The sequence below is a fragment of the Sturnus vulgaris genome, chromosome Z, assembly GCF_052056855.1.
Source record: "Sturnus vulgaris isolate bStuVul1 chromosome Z, bStuVul1.hap1, whole genome shotgun sequence".
In the NCBI taxonomy this organism is placed as follows: Eukaryota; Metazoa; Chordata; class Aves; order Passeriformes; family Sturnidae; genus Sturnus; species Sturnus vulgaris.
The window spans coordinates 65,970,165-65,985,839 of record NC_142283.1 but is presented as its reverse complement, the minus strand read 5'-3'; the positions used below and the strand labels follow the sequence as shown (position 1 = coordinate 65,985,839).

Here is a 15,675-nt window from a genome sequence, read left to right as displayed (position 1 = left end):
GCGTGCGCCGTGGGGCGGCCGTGGACGCTGCGCGTGCGCGTTGGGGGCGGCGGCGGGCGCTCCGGGAAGGCCGCGCGTGGGTCCGTCCGTCCGGGAGTGTGTGGGCCCGCCGGCTCCAGCCCTCAGCCTTCCGTCCCGGGACAGGCCTGCTGCCCGCTGCCCCCGTGGCACGGGGGAGGCCGGGGAGCGGCGCGAGGAACCGCCAGGATGAAGCTGGTGAGGAAGGACCTGGAGAAGGATAATGCGGGGCAGGTGACGCTGATCCCCGAGGAGCCTGAGGACATGTGGCACACCTACAACCTGCTGCAGGTGGGTGACAGCCTGCGCGCCTCCACCATCCGCAAGGTTCAGACCGAGTCGTCCACGGGCAGCGTGGGCAGCAACCGCATCCGCACCACCCTCACTCTCTGCGTGGAGACCATCGACTTCGACTCGCAGGCCTGCCAGCTGCGGGTCAAGGGCACGAACATCCAAGAGAACGAGTATGTGAAGATGGGCGCCTACCACACCATCGAGCTGGAGCCTAACCGGCAGTTCACCCTAGCGAAGAAGCAGTGGGACAGCGTGGTGCTGGAGCGCATCGAGCAGGCCTGTGACCCGGCCTGGAGCGCCGATGTGGCGGCCGTGGTCATGCAGGAGGGGTTGGCTCACGTCTGCCTTGTCACCCCGAGCATGACGCTTACTCGTGCCAAGGTGGAGGTGAACATCCCCCGCAAGAGGAAAGGGAACTGCAGTCAGCACGACCGGGCGCTGGAGAGGTTTTACGAGCAGGTGATGCAAGCCATCCAGAGGCATATCAACTTTGAGGTGGTGAAGTGTGTACTGGTGGCTAGCCCAGGTTTCGTGCGGGAGCAGTTTTGTGACTACATGTTCCAGCAGGCAGTCAAGACTGACAACAAACTTCTGCTGGAGAACAGGTCCAAGTTCCTGCAGGTAAGGATCTAAGCAGTCTCCAGAGTGGGCAAAAAAAGGCTTGAGAGTTGTGGATGATAATAAAAGGTAGTTACATGGGAAATAAGTCATTAAAGAAAATAGATTTCTGACTGAGCATCATAAGGAAATTATTCTCATGCCTCCCAAACTGTAAAGGAGTCAGGCATGGTACAAGGATGGTTCCCACCTAGGATACCTTAATGTGGAGTAGAGAAAGTGTTGGATATTTTAAACTCCCTGTAAAGGCACATTTACTTTTCAATTAAGTGTGAAGTGCAGGTTGGAAAAAACTTTGCACTCTTACTCTGTCACACTGGATAGCTTGCATGTTTAATAACAACTTTTTAAAAGTACCTGGATGTGGTATAGATTAGTTAATTTTGTATTACAAAAATTAACTACGCTTTTGTTGTTAGTTTGTACTACATAATTAAAGGCTGTCCTTTTCCCCTTGTTTCTTAGTCATCTCATTGGTTGAGTTGCGAGGGGTTCAGCCTTATACTGAAATAGGCATATTTACAGCCTAAAATAGGTTTTATGAGGATGCTTATGTAATTTTTAGGTTGGAAGAGGCCTGGGGTGATCTGGGGGCAGGGGTAGTGAAGTGAGTCTCAGTGCTTGATGATCCCAGTACTTAGAAGACCCAATGCATCAAGAGCCCTCCTTTTCCATGTGTAGCAAAGTGATAACAGAGAGAAGTTTTAAGCTATTTGCAGCTTTGCAACCATAATAATTGCAGAGTTGATGCTTTTGCACTATATGCTTGCAGTGTTGAGGGACCTTCGTTTTCTTGAATGTTCTGAAAAAGAGACTTAGACTTAGATCTTAGTTTCTTGGTAGTTTCGAGTAGCCTTACCTTGGGAACTGTTGAGCTTGTATATTTACCCCAGCCTTTGAATAAGAGCGGCAGTTTTCTTGTGCTGCTTGTCAGGCAATTGAGGGGATTTGGTATAGGCTTTGGGTTGCAGGAGAGATTAAGAAAATTATTTGTGTTTCAAGTAGGAGATAATTTCCCCAAACAATTATCAAGATTAATATTATGTATAATGGAGGATGTTTGTGATTCGTTAATCAAGAAAATGGTCCTTTTTCTTCATAAACACCAAACCTTTGACTTTGTTTTCACTCTAGGTCCACTCTTCCTCAGGACATAAATACGCATTGAAGGAAGCACTCTGCGACCCAGCTGTAACTAGCCGTCTGTCTGACACTAAAGCAGCTGGGGAGGTGAAAGCCTTAGATGACTTCTATAAAATGCTGCAGCACGAGCCTGACCGGGCTTTTTATGGCCTGAAACATGTGGAGAAGGCCAATGAAGCCATGGCCATTGATACCTTGCTGATCAGTGATGAGCTTTTTCGGCACCAGGATGTGGCTACACGTGCCCGATACGTTAAATTGGTAGATAGCGTACGGGAGAACATGGGCACAGTACGCATTTTCTCCAGCCTCCATGTGTCTGGAGAGCAGCTGGGCCAGCTCACAGGGGTGGCAGCTATCCTCCGCTTTCCTGTTGCTGAGCTCTCTGATCAGGAGGATGAATCTAGCTCTGAAGAGGATTGATAACAGTGACTTCATTCCAGTTTATTTTCCGTGTCATGTTGAAGTGACATTAAAGGTCCTCCCAACCTGAATACTGTGTGCAGATGTACTAGGATATGTAATTAAAAACTTTCAATAGTAAACATACACATACATTTATATGGTTTTACTCAGCACACTACTTGATGTCTAATCTATGGTAATAGCTGTTGGTATGCTGTGCTGAGCTGACTGTTTTTGCAGTTCTGGACCACCAGCAGTACAAGAAACTAATTTGTCTCCCCAGTGCTGCTTAGTCTGCATCTTAGGGCAGACTGCTAGCTTAGTGAAATTTGTAGGGAAAAAATAGTAAACTAACAGAGAGAAATTCACATTAGACTATTTCTATTCAAGTGCTTGAAAAGAGTATTGCAAAACAAACTTCTTGGAAGACCTGTCAAAACTGCTTGGTCTTCGTAAGAACTCCCTGTTCCTCATAAGGTGTGTGAAAGGAATGGGGTCAGTATCATCTCTTAGGGCTTTATGTGGTGATGTAAGTCTAACCACTTAAATATTTCTGTGAAACACTTGAAGCAGTCTTTCAGCAACCAGTTCCTTTAAGTTAACATCTATTTGCTAACATGATAGTAGATGCAGGACAAATGGTGAATCTCAGTGCAACCACTTAGTTATCTTTGAATGCTGTTACCTTGGGAGATTGTTCTGAAGACTAAAAAGATGTCATTAACTGTATATTGGTATTTTTTAGCACCCAGTTTTGAGAAAATACAGGAAAAAACTTAGAAAATCAGGACTCTAGTTTCCACAATGAATCTTCTGATAGCAAATAGCTTAAATTCATAATCTGATATTTTATTTGCATATCTCTTTAAAAACATACATAAACTGTGATACAGAAATGAAGATGACAAAATTATAAATTAAACTTCAACTTAAGATAGTGGCAACTATAAAAGTGAAAATTACTTTTTCAATTATTTGATCAGCTCAAAGTACTTAGAGCCAAAACCAGTTTTGTTTCTTCACTGGGCAGTAAATCTTCGTTTGAGGAAGCAAAAATTGCTTTCAGATTCAGACATAACCCTATGGTTGTATTGTTTGAAACCAAGGTTTGATGGTGTGGCTTGTATGGGTAAATAGGCATTACTTTTTTATATGTGATGGAAGGTGAGAATAGGAACCACGGAAGAATTCTGTAATATGGAAAGTGTTGTAAGAATGGAACATTAAGAAATAAAACCATCAAAACTCCTAGTCTGGGTAAAATAGTTTTAGGAAAATCGTTTTTAAGGGTGCCAATCCTCTGAATTTAATACTATCTATTGGTAGCTGAAACATCAGTCTAGACTTGATAGAGAAGTACTTTTGAATTAAAGCCATCTCCCTTTTCTATATCATCCACACAATCTAAGAAATTATTGAATAGAACATCTATTAGAGCTGTAACACTTCGATTCTTACTTGTTGAAGACAGCAAGCCCATTGAGACACTTGTTTACTGTCAGCTTGCACACCTGAATTATGTTACTTGAGCTTTTTTTTGTCTTGAATGGTGTTGGGTGCCACAAGTCATAGAATGCTCAGGTAAGATTTCTTTTGCAGTTAAGACTGCTTAAATTAATTTATTTTTATTTTAATTTGCGTAAGTTTATTATACACTCATTTAGCTACAAAGCACCTTGATTCCTGTTGTATCTAGTTTAATCTAGAAAAATAAAATAGGAAGCAGAAGAAGTTGTCCAGGAAATACTAATTATATGAAGCAAATTAGGCCTTAAAAAAACTCATATCTAAATAAGTCGTTAATTTCTCCAAGCTTTTATAACATTGGATGGTATAGTAGTATATTCTCTTTAATTAATGCAGTTTGTTGCAGCTGTACACAAATGACATATTCCCATTTGTAGTACACCAGAAATTCTTGGTTTTTCTCAACAAACTCTCTGAGAGACAAATCAAACTGTTCTTTGGTTGTGGGATAGATTGCTATTTATCAGACAAGATTGGTTACAATTATTCCATTGTAAACCAGAAGTTATGAAGAGTTTTTGCTGTGTACTACATGATTACAATGGTGATTTTCTGTTTTGTGCCTGTAGTTAGCATCAAGGAAAAGAAGTGCCCATTTTGTTGCATTTTTTTTTGTTTCATCTGGTAAGAAAATGTGACAATAGTGATTCTTTTGATTCCTTGAATTATTTACACTTAAAATTAAAATTATGCCATGACTTTGTATTTTGTGTATTTTTCTTTTTTTTAATCTAGTGCTCTCATGTTGTTACGTCTCTGAAAGAAATACACATGGGGTTGTAGAGTTGCCCAAAGTATGGAAGGATGGGATTGGTTTTTTTCCTTCTTTTTTTTTTTTGGTGGGGGGAGGAGGGGAAAGCATTTTTGTTGTAAAATAAATATACAATCACTATGTACACAAATGTATCCTGTTTCAGGAAACAGCTTAAAGGCTTGGTATTGAAAGTGGGTTGTGTTCAGTAGTTGCAGATGCTTGACCTGGGCAAGTTCCAGAGTTGTTAGTATCTTCCACATTTCAAGGAATTTTGATTAGTTGGAAAGTCCTTATTGACAAAGTTGCTTGCTCAATGCAGACCTTAGTTTATGTGTATAGATAACATTTGCACAGAAGAGACATGCTATCAACAGATGAAAGGAGTGCTAGAGCCATGGGAAAATATTTTTTGTGTCTGTTGTCTGGAACTAAACATACATGAACTAAAAAATGTGTCTCCATTTAGTTTAGTATTATATTCTGACATAATTCTGTGAATTAATAGTGTGGTTTAACTTCGAGTTTTTCAGTGTTCAAAATTCATGAAGACATAGTAGAAGTTCCTAAAGCTTGTTACATTTGGTAGGAAGAAAGCTTTTAAAACTATGAAATTAGATTAATCATGAACCCTGCTGTGCTATACAGTGATTCAAATAAATTTATTCATTTATTCATTTGCCTGTCTTGCAAATTTGTAATTTGGAACAGGCTCCAGTTTGTCAGTTTTGTCACCTTTGGCATTCAAATCCAGTTACATACATTTTTTGTGATTGTTAATCAGCTAAAGCTTGGTGCAAAATGCAGGGTCACCACCAGCTAGAGACCAAAATAATCGTACTGATTAAAAAGCAAAATAAAAGATAAATCCTTCAGTAAAACTGTAAAGCATTTAACAGTGTTTGATTGGGGAATTCCTCATCTCCCTCCTGTCTTTACCCCATTTAAGTAAAATGCTAGTAATAAGTGATCTTTGGACCACCAGTTTAACAAGTTTAACATAGCTCTTCAGTTTAATTTGTGATGGGACTAGACATGATGATTTTAAACCTGTCTAAATATCTACATTTTCATTTGCTACTGTTCTCTCACGGGTTAAGTAGCCCTGAATTTTAAAACTAACTTAGCTTTTGAAAATTTCTTACAGCTTCTGAGCTGCTGATCTTGGTTTGCCTTGTTCAGTGAAGGTATATTATAACTTACTTCTCATTGGATGTATGTATCACTTGAGCCTCTCAAATTTCTTTCTGGAAGCTGGATTATACATCTAGAAAAATGTGTTCATATGCATGTGTCTGTCAGATCACCCAGTCCATTCACTTTTCTCTAGGATTTTCATAGCTCTCTTTTTAAAGAAAAACTTGTTTTAGAGATTGAGTTTTGCAGGAAGAACCCCCATATTGTGAGAATGTGTTACTTGAAGCCATATTTCTACAGTGTGTTGTCTAATGATTCTACAAAAGACCTAAGAAAGCAGTTTATAAAATTTGAAGCAGCAATTAGAAGGTCTGCAATTAGGAATCCTTGCTTATAACCTAAAATCGGAATCCCTACAGGAAACATAATAAAAAAGAAATGAAGGACTGACTTCAGAAAAGTACTTATTTATGTACTTGTTAGATCGGCAGAACTTCAGACTTGATTTTTTTTTCCTTGCACCAGTTGCTTTAGTCTGAAGATTTCTCAGTTCTGATTTGATTTAGCAGATAATGGGGAGAGAGTGGTGACAGCATTGCGGTAGATAATTTTCCAGTATCTCTCTTTCTTCTGTAATGGCCACAACTTGCTTTTAGGGACTGTTTCATTCAGATTTTGTGTGGGAAAGAATATTTTGATTTTTCATTATTCTGCAAATTTGAGGTTAAGAAAATGTCTAACCATTTGGGTCTGTGATAATTATGATTCTTAATTCAGGCTCCGACAGCGGTTGAGTCTGGGCTTTTTAAGTAGAGGAAAGGGTAAACACAGGCTGTGAAGCTTCTTGTGTGACAGATGCCCAAAGACTTGCTGAATAAGTGTAATGTTTAGTCCTGCCACATGTTTTATTCTTGACTCAAATAGGGCATTGACTTGAATTTGAGGGTAGCTGTTTGCATGATACAGAATCTAAAGGAAAGACATGTATTTAGTCTAACAACCAGACTGCATATTGCCTGTCAGCTTGTGAACTTGACACAAGTTGAACTTGAACTGGTTTTAGAGATGCTCTATAGCTTTTCTGTGAAAAAATTGACTCCTAAGGTGTCTTAGCCTAAAATAAAGTGTGAGGAAAAGGTTTCTGAAATCATAGTTGTTTTTTCTGTCTGAAAATAATTCTTCCTTTTGTCCCACTTAAGGGCTATGTAAGAAACAGAGAGGGGAGTGGTATCAGAGCAGCCCTTCCTTCCAAGTTAGTGTCTTCTGGGAAATGCAACATGAAGCAGCAACTTTCAAGCCCTGCCAGGTCTTGTCAGTTTTCTGCTATATCAGTCTTTAATTTATTGCCCTCTTTTTGGGAAATGCTACATTCACAGCTAATGTAATAGCTGTCATGCTGCTCTAATAATCACTTAGAAGTCAAATTAGAGCTGATCATGAATCCTCTGGCAAAGCAGCTGTTCCGTTAGAGAATGTTAATTAGTTGAAACCAGTCCTCCTTTTTAGGAATGTACATACCAGACATGATGGGAAGTGTTTTCTCTGGTCCAAAATGGAATTTCTACTCAAAGCCAAGCCTGGAATAGCAAAGAAAGAGTGTAGGGATTTAAGAAGTCAAATGGAACAGAACATACAAGCCTTAAGGCCATTTTCTCTTCCATAGTAAACACTAGGTTAGAGGTGCTCTTTTCTGTCAGTGTCATTGGTAAGTACAACTTCCACATTGAGCAAATAAATATTTTTATATCTTGTCAGAGATATCTAAATCACAACTGGCTCAGGCATGATATCTCATGGGATGAGGGAGGCAATTTTCAGATTTCTGGTCTGAACATGAAAGGAAAATAATTGAAAGTTAGGACTGTTCCTACCAAACATGTTTCATCTGTAATCTTTTCAGAAAAAAGCCCTGAATAGTGTTTCATGTTTCAAAAATATTTTGGACCTGACGGCAACCAGCAAATCTGCTTTTGAAGATGGGCAGATTTTTTCCCATGCAGTACTTTTTGTTTAATTAGAACAAATACTTCTAACACACTTTTTACCATAAGGGTTTGTATGCAAAGACGTGTGTGTGTGTGTGTGTGTGTTTAGTAAGAGAAAAAGCTAACTTGGCTCTTGGCTTGTAGTTGCTTTGGTAGCTGCAGGATTGGCTCAGGATGTAGGGTTGATAATTATCTTCAAGACTCGAAGATTTGTTTACTGTAGGAGGAACTCGGTAGCAAGTGATAAATCCAGGAAATCTGACAGTTGTTAAATGCTCATGGACATTTCCTTTAATGGCTTCTGAAGCTCTAAAAGCTACAGCAGGTTTTGCTGAAGAAAATTGCCTTTTCCTTGACCTGCATTGTTGAAGTGTTTTAGATAAATAATCTAGTTTGGGTGTGAGAGAGGTTAATTAATTGCATTTGTTTATCTTGCCCAAACAGGTACCATAAGACCAGGGCCATTTGGTAAAGAGAACTGGTGTATCCCATATAATTTACTCCTCTCCTGAGTGGAAATTGCTGTTCTGAGATAGGTTGTCTAAGAGAAGCTGAAATGGACTTCGCAGAAACAGTGCTGGGTGAACGCTGGCAGACAGCCAGGACAGTCAAGTCTCCTGGGGCACTGGCTGCCCTCACTGCAAGGCTGTATGTAGGAGCTACTGGGACAGCAGTGGTGAGAGGCAGAAAAAGAGCAGCTGTCTCCTGAGGGAACTTTTCCAAGTTCCAGAGCTGTGAGGAAAGATGAAAAGCTATGGTTTAATGGAAAACATGAGATGCTGTTTTGGGTATGTGACTTCTTCCCAAAGGGAGACGCAGTGAATGTTTGAAATATCTGTACTCAGTTCTAACAACTCATGCTCGGTTGAGGGTAGGATGCCAGCTGATGTGATTAAGCTCTGTGTGTGTGTCTGGGGGAGAGAAGCTTTGAGCCTGAGACGGCTAGAGATACTAGACATACTGAGACTTTGCTAATCTTCTCACTGTGGAGTATTTTGCGGCCACCCTGCTATTGCTGTATTTGAGGCTTGTGAAAGACTGTCTTTGTTTTCCCTTCATACCTGTCTGAAAGCCATCTTCTTTTTCAAAAACAGTGCTTTGTGAAACAAACACCTCACTGTGTTGTGTTGGCAGTCTATGTGATAAGCAAAGGAAAAAATTCTAGTCAGACATTAAAAAAACTCATAAAACCAAGAGAAGCTGATTGAAATAAACCTTACAGGCTTTTTGAAAGGGTACCTAGTGAGAAGAAAAAGACAGATGAAACCATATGTAATAAGGTTTGTTGGTGGTTTTTAATGGTTCTTCAGGTCATTTCAACTGGGATAAACAGACGAGTAAGTCAAACCAGTCAAATGACAGGTTTTTAGGCCTTTTCTCTAGAAAGCCCCAGAATTCAGTTGTTAAAACTCTATTAGTACACAGTCAAGCATTGTGATCTTGGTAAATTATGACTGCCGAAATTATTTCAAGCTGTCTGCGTTTGTTTTATCTAAGTGTAGATTTGCATGGTCCTGTGTATTGTTCTTATGAGACAAAGTGTTTTGGTATGAATAAAAGTAAGTGTTCAGAAAAAACAATATTTAATGTTAACAACTGAGTTTAGACTTTCCTAATTTTGAAGACTTGTCTTTCTTGTCTAAATAGGTAATACAAATTTATAAGTGATGTGAGTTTTTTTGGAAGGTGTGTGGAAATCATCGCTGAAAAAAATGTTTAGGGCTTTAGGCAGTATTAATTTGAATTTGAGCATTTTGCTTATTTACAAAACATTTTTTAAACTGCTTTGTTCCCTACTTAAAGCACTTTTATTTTGACATAAGGACTGGCAAGAAATAAATGTATGTTAGAGAGCAGAAAGTTCCTGCTACTGAAGAAATGAAAAATTGGAACAGCGTTCCAGTCAGAAAAAAATCAGAGCAAAAGGTCACTTTTATATGAAATTTGTTTACGCTGGGAAATGTGATGTAGTTGCCAGCAGCAGATAGGAATCAATTCAAGTCCTGTACCCATGCTTGGAACAGAAGCAGAATACTTGCTGTTTTGGTTTTTTTCCATCAGAGCATTCTGTTGCCCTGTTTATATCTATTCAACTCTTAGCACATATGTTCACACTACATCTCAACAACTGCACCAGATTGCACCACAACATTGACCTCCTGTCAGACAGGGGTTAGCTGTCTGAGCTAATGATGCAAAAATGCTTGGATTAGGTACCTGATAAGGATTTCATGAGGACTTTCTTTTCCATCTCTGCCAGTTTGAGGTCCTCCAGGAGCTGCAAAGGTTATTAAAAAATAATTTTTGAGTATTTTATTTGTAAACAGGCATTAGACTGAAGTCATTGATCATTAAATGGGTTTTCTTTAGAAAACATGTTTTCTCCAGTAATTTTGAAATGAGCAGCTATGAGCACAGCTTTGTTTCTTACAAAGGAAGCTGTGGTATCTAAAGAGTTGTAGAACAAAGAAGAATAAAAAGAGCTGAGCATCAGCACTGCTGTATTGCCTCATAGCTGGGCAGGAAGGAAAAGCTGGAAGTGATCTGCCAGTCTCTGCTGCTAGAGGTGCTACTTGCATAAGACTGCTGTTAAATCTGTGGTAAGATAGCACGTACATGTAACAGGAGTGTTGTGGGATGTAAGTTGGTGGCACAAGGTTCATTTGTACCTTTTCAGGAGCTCCCTTTTTTAAGACTTTCAGGTCCTGTTCACTTTAGAAGACTGAGTCACTCTTAAATTACCCCAAAACTGACCTTAGTTTTGCAAACTTCAATTCAGCTTGGACAATTTCCTCACTATTAAACTTTCATGGTCATTCTGTGAGGGTGATGTAGATGTTTGAAAGAATGAGTAACAGGTTCTTTATGGAACTCCTGGTATCACGAGGATACTAGGCCTGGTCCAGATAAATATCTTTAAAATCATGGGTGTACTTTAGTGGTGTGGGTGGGAAATGAAAGTTATTAGTGCCAGTAATTCATGTAGAAAATTCTATCTTAAACTGCATCTAAAAAACAGGATGTTTTTCTACCTCTAGAATCCAGCTCTTAATTTTTTGGGGGGAAACAAACCTTCCTTTTATAAATTCTTCATGACTGGTTCCAAATTTCCCTGAATTGTTTATTGACCAGTAAAAATGAAGATTTGCAGCAAAAAGACCTAAGATTAATTTTGCAGTGCTTTTAACTGGTTTACCAGAAAAATCCCTACCGCAATGATACAAGAGGTATTCATGCTATTACTGATACTTGAGTGCCAGAGTCTTTAAAAATTAGTAGATATTGTTGGTGATGCATATTATGGTAAAGTTTTCACTACATTGCCAATCAGTATTGATAGTTCATGATGAAGTGACTTTTGGAGAATTTATAAGCTTTTCACTTAAAAAAAAGTATCTTGACCATAAAACAATACCCACATTAAAAGCCCATCAAATTTTACTGCAGTTTTTAAAATTGCTTTGTTTTCCAACTGCAGTGCGAAATGACAGTGAAATAGTCACCAATCTTGACCATATTCTATTCCAAATATATCCCTTATAATTATTTCCGGGAATAAGTGTCGTGCTAGAGGTGCATCTTCTGTTCTTATTTCATGAGTGATATCAATGGGAAATTGGCACTTTGATTTTGTCTTTTTTTCTGATGGTCCCACATGAACACTGTATGCCAATTCCTGGCTTACTGGTATAGGAATCCATTGACAGAAAGTTCAGTTTTATCTGTTGCCTCTAAATTATGCTCACCTCACAGGTAGACTGGAAATGAGCTACTATATGACGCATCAAGCTTGTGAAAGTCGTTGTTATTATCTTAGACCATAAAATGAGCTAAGCTGCAAAATACCTTTTGCAGCAGCCTTATGAATAGACTAGTGCAATACCAGGTGTTCTTTTCATCTTTGACCAAATGAGTAAACTTTTCTTTCTTAGGGTGCAGTGTCTTTCATTATATGTGTATGTTTTTTGTAGCCTTTACTAGATTAGGCAGCTATTTTTATGATGAAGTCCATGGAAAATTTGATTTAATTATCATTGTGGTAATTTGCAATTCCACATTCTTATCTGCTTGGATTTCTCAGTTCTAAGTGTAAACTTTATGTTATCACAGAGTCATGTTCTTTAAATTGTCCCGTACAATAAAAGATTTCTCATCATAGTTAATTCATAGGTAGAGATGACTAAGGAAACAAACTGGCTGAGGATTATCTTCTCTTTAGCAGTGAAAAGTCATAAATTTCAAACCAGGAGGGCTCTGTACATCTTAGCAGAAAGTCACTGCTGTGATCACCCGTGCTGGTACATGCTTGAAACTGGTTCAGGATTTTGCTATGAGCAGATCAGACCTGATCTGTGCAAACAGGCAGTGCCTGCTCCCTCATGCTCTTGGCAGGACAGGCTAGCTTTCCCTGTGGGCATTTCAGTTCTGTGCAGTTGGGGATGAAAAGGCATTTCCATCTGACCCTTTGTGAGAACACTAGCATCTGGGGACCATTCATGGAGAAATTCCAGCATTTAAAAAAATACATAACTTATTTTCCATTATTGCCTGTAGCAATCTCTTATCACTGTAGTCATTTTTTGGTTACCAATAAGATAAAAAGTTTTTTAAAAAAGTAAATCTTGAACAATATTATTGACAGTACATTTGATGCATTGCAAAGAATTAACAATAGGGAAAAGGAATTATTTGGATGATGGTTCATGTTTTCAGTCCAAGCTCCATGTCAAGCATTTTTTAAACTTCAAAATTTGCCTTTAGTAGCAGTAGGTTTTATCCCTTACTCTACAGTTCTTCTCTCAGAAAGCTGCACATACAATTATTTATTTTTTTTAATTGTTTCAACTTTACTAGGGTACTTAACATTAGTAAAGGTGTTTCTTTGTTAGACTTGTTGTAGTATTTCCCTGTGTCTTTAAAATGGAGTTCAGTTTAGTGAACATTATTTGATTTATGTTTTTTCTGGAACCTGTAGCTTTATGCAACAAGTTTATCTGAAGAATAAACTAAGTGTTAGTGCTAAGAAGCACTTTAAGAGTTTTCAGGTCTCTGCTGTATTAGGAATACATACAAACAGGGAAACAGAACTCTATGTATCCATGACATAAGAAGCTGCAGAAACAGAGTGTTTTCCTCTTACTGTACAGAACATCGTTCAGCTAAAAATGAATTTTCTGTTGTGTTACAAAGAAAATTATGATAGCTGCTTTATCATGGGAAACCACAGGTAAGTTTTCTCTATACATCTTGACTATACTTTGCAAGTTAATTTTTTATTTTAATATACATGTCCAGGATTTAATTCTGAAGTGTGTCTCTGCCCTACTTATCTCCTGTCATTTTTGTTTGGTCAAGCTTTCTTCTTGCTTTTGGGTTCCCGCCCTGCCCAAATCACTGCATAGCAAAATTGTTTCAGACCAAAGGAAAACCTAGATATTTATAATCTTCTATCCTTTCCCTTCCATTGCACTCCAAAAGAAATTGGATCACAGCTGAATTGATATTGATGCATTTTATAGAGACAATTATGTTTTTGTTGTACTGTGTAAAAAACTGCTTTAGATTTGATGCTCTAGCTAGCTGTGTGGGAGTGGGTCATATCATGCATATATTTGCACTTCCTTTTGGAGGATTTCTTCTGTTCTGAAGCCTTGAGTGATTTGATTGAGAGCAAGCCAATGGTTATGCTCAGTCCAAGGCAATGAAAGACAGGAGTTAGCCGTCATTGTGAAGGAATGGAAAAAGTTGTAGTACCTTAAGACTTTGAGAAAAATTACTCAACAATCTCTGAAAACCTACTGAGGGAGGAAATGAAAGGGTAAAGGAACCAAGTCAGGTAGGAAAAAAAAATTCCTTCATCCATGCAGCGAGTGATGTACTTCACTCACATGACTGAAACACCAATACATTTTATTGATATAAAACAGTGAGTTGACAAAATTCAGTGGTAAATGTGTAGTTTAACAAGATTTGATGGCAAAGTACACTTGACTATTAATAATGTACAGGGCAGAGACATAGCTGTCAGGGACGCCCTTCTGTTGTGTCCCCAGGTTCAGAAAGGACTCCCTTGCTTTTTAAACTCCTCTCAGAGAGGAATCTCTCTAGGTGCAGCTAGATCCTCTCTTGGTTCTAGATTTGGTCAATGCTTACATCCAAAAGATTTTATGTGCACAGTCAATCCTCTGTATCAGTTATCTTAGATGTCAGAGTTCAGCATGCTGTTACTCACTGAGAATGTACTTTTGCAAAGAGTCTTTCAATTCTTCAAGGAGTAATCTTGAGAGGTCCCTTCTCAGGGTGAGAAAGGACAATACTTGCAGTCCTGGTAGGGAGATAGTAGCACGAGTTTTAGTTAGGCATTGGTTTTTTACATCAGTTCTCAGATTATCAAATTTCCCACAAAGTTTGAAAGGAATTTATGTCCTGGGGCATTTTATACCCATTTGATGGAGTAGACTGGTGAAGCGTAGGCTTATCAGATAGAGTGACTTGTTTGGGGGCCTTTTCTGGTGCAATGGTTTACATTCTTAAAGTCTATTTAGATGGTTTTGTATGTAAATACCAGCACAGTGACAATGTATGTGCCTTCAAAATGCATTGATTTGCCTGCAGTGTTTAGCACTTTTTTTCTCGGTTTTGACAGGTTTTTTTCAAATAAACCGTGCAAGTGGTAAGGAAAAAAAACAAGTACAAAGCATGGATTCAAAAGAAACTTAAAAATATGCAGACAATGCCATTTGCAATTCACATTTGAACACTGACAAGTAGTGATTTCCTCAAATCAAAGGATTCACCAGTGTCATGAGTATTCAGGACTTTCTTTTTCCTTAGTCCCTATATTAGCATACTAAAATTGTGTAAGATGTAGCATGTTGCATAACGGCAAAAGTCACCAGTCTCCATGTTCTCAAAATAAACCTCTGTTGGATCACAAATGACTTACTGTTGAACACGTATTACACTTAACATCTCTGCCTTAAAATTTCTGACATAATTCTACAGCCTTGCGCGTGTTTTGTCCATGAGCTTCAACTCTAAAGTAAACTCTGCATTATAAACTCGGTACTGTAAAATGCATCTCTGATTCAAAGGTACATTTACAATAACCAACTGCCAACCACCAATAAAGTGGAACTATGTAAGGATGATCATATAATTTTTTAACCACACTGTGATGGGTTGACCTTCTCAATTGTTTGTGCTACCTATTGCATAAACCAGCTATATCTTTGGGTTGAATCTTAAGCAGAAGGTTAGAGGAACTGTTGTTCAGTGACATGATATATGTGATTTGATAAGATAGAAAAGGTATGGCAGCTATTTGCTTAAGAATGAAAAAAAAATACTAGGTTTGCTTCCTCCCATTAAGCAAATGTCACAGAATTTAATTTTGTAGGAAACATGAAATGAATACTTAGAAATATTAATTAATTATTTCACATGATAAGAAAAATAACACTCTTGATACTCAATTACCGTCATACTTGTTTAAAAGAAACAATAAGTTTCATGTTGGATCTATTTAAGTGGAGATTTTTTAGGCTAAGAGCAACAAAATTGTCCTGTAATACGTAAAGTATACTTGTGTGGAAAAACAGCCTAACTAACTAAACTAACTAACTAACTAACTAACTAACTAACTAACTAACTAACTAACAGTGAAGTCAAATGAAAAATCACTATAGAAGTGTCTCTGGGGCTTGGTATCTTGTGTTTCCTGCAGCACATGGTGTATTTGACCTACCATGCTAGTTTCAAGAAGGCTGCACAATGGAAACCTTACCGAATATCAGC

The 15,675-nt window shown here is 38.4% G+C and overlaps 2 protein-coding genes across 2 annotated transcripts in view; both read left to right on the top strand.

Moving 5' to 3' along the window:
• ITGA1 (integrin subunit alpha 1) overlaps positions 1 to 15,675 on the top strand; it is a 73,673-nt gene that overhangs the window by 6,147 nt on the left and 51,851 nt on the right. The gene's annotated exons all lie outside the window — the stretch shown is intronic.
• On the top strand, positions 32 to 4,710 carry PELO (pelota mRNA surveillance and ribosome rescue factor). Its single transcript, XM_014889711.2, has 2 exons — positions 32 to 933; positions 2,065 to 4,710. The coding sequence occupies exons 1-2, from the start codon at positions 208 to 210 to the stop codon at positions 2,494 to 2,496; spliced, it is 1,158 nt and encodes a 385-aa protein (XP_014745197.1). The 5' UTR covers positions 32 to 207; the 3' UTR covers positions 2,497 to 4,710.

Excerpts from the sequence above, each read along its gene's own strand:
- PELO (XM_014889711.2), top strand. The coding sequence starts at position 208 with ATGAAGCTGGTGAGGAAGGACCTGGAGAAGGATAATGCGGGGCAGGTG. Across the intron at positions 934-2,064 it reads ACAGGTCCAAGTTCCTGCAG|GTCCACTCTTCCTCAGGACA; the intron begins GTAAGGATCTAA and ends TTTTCACTCTAG.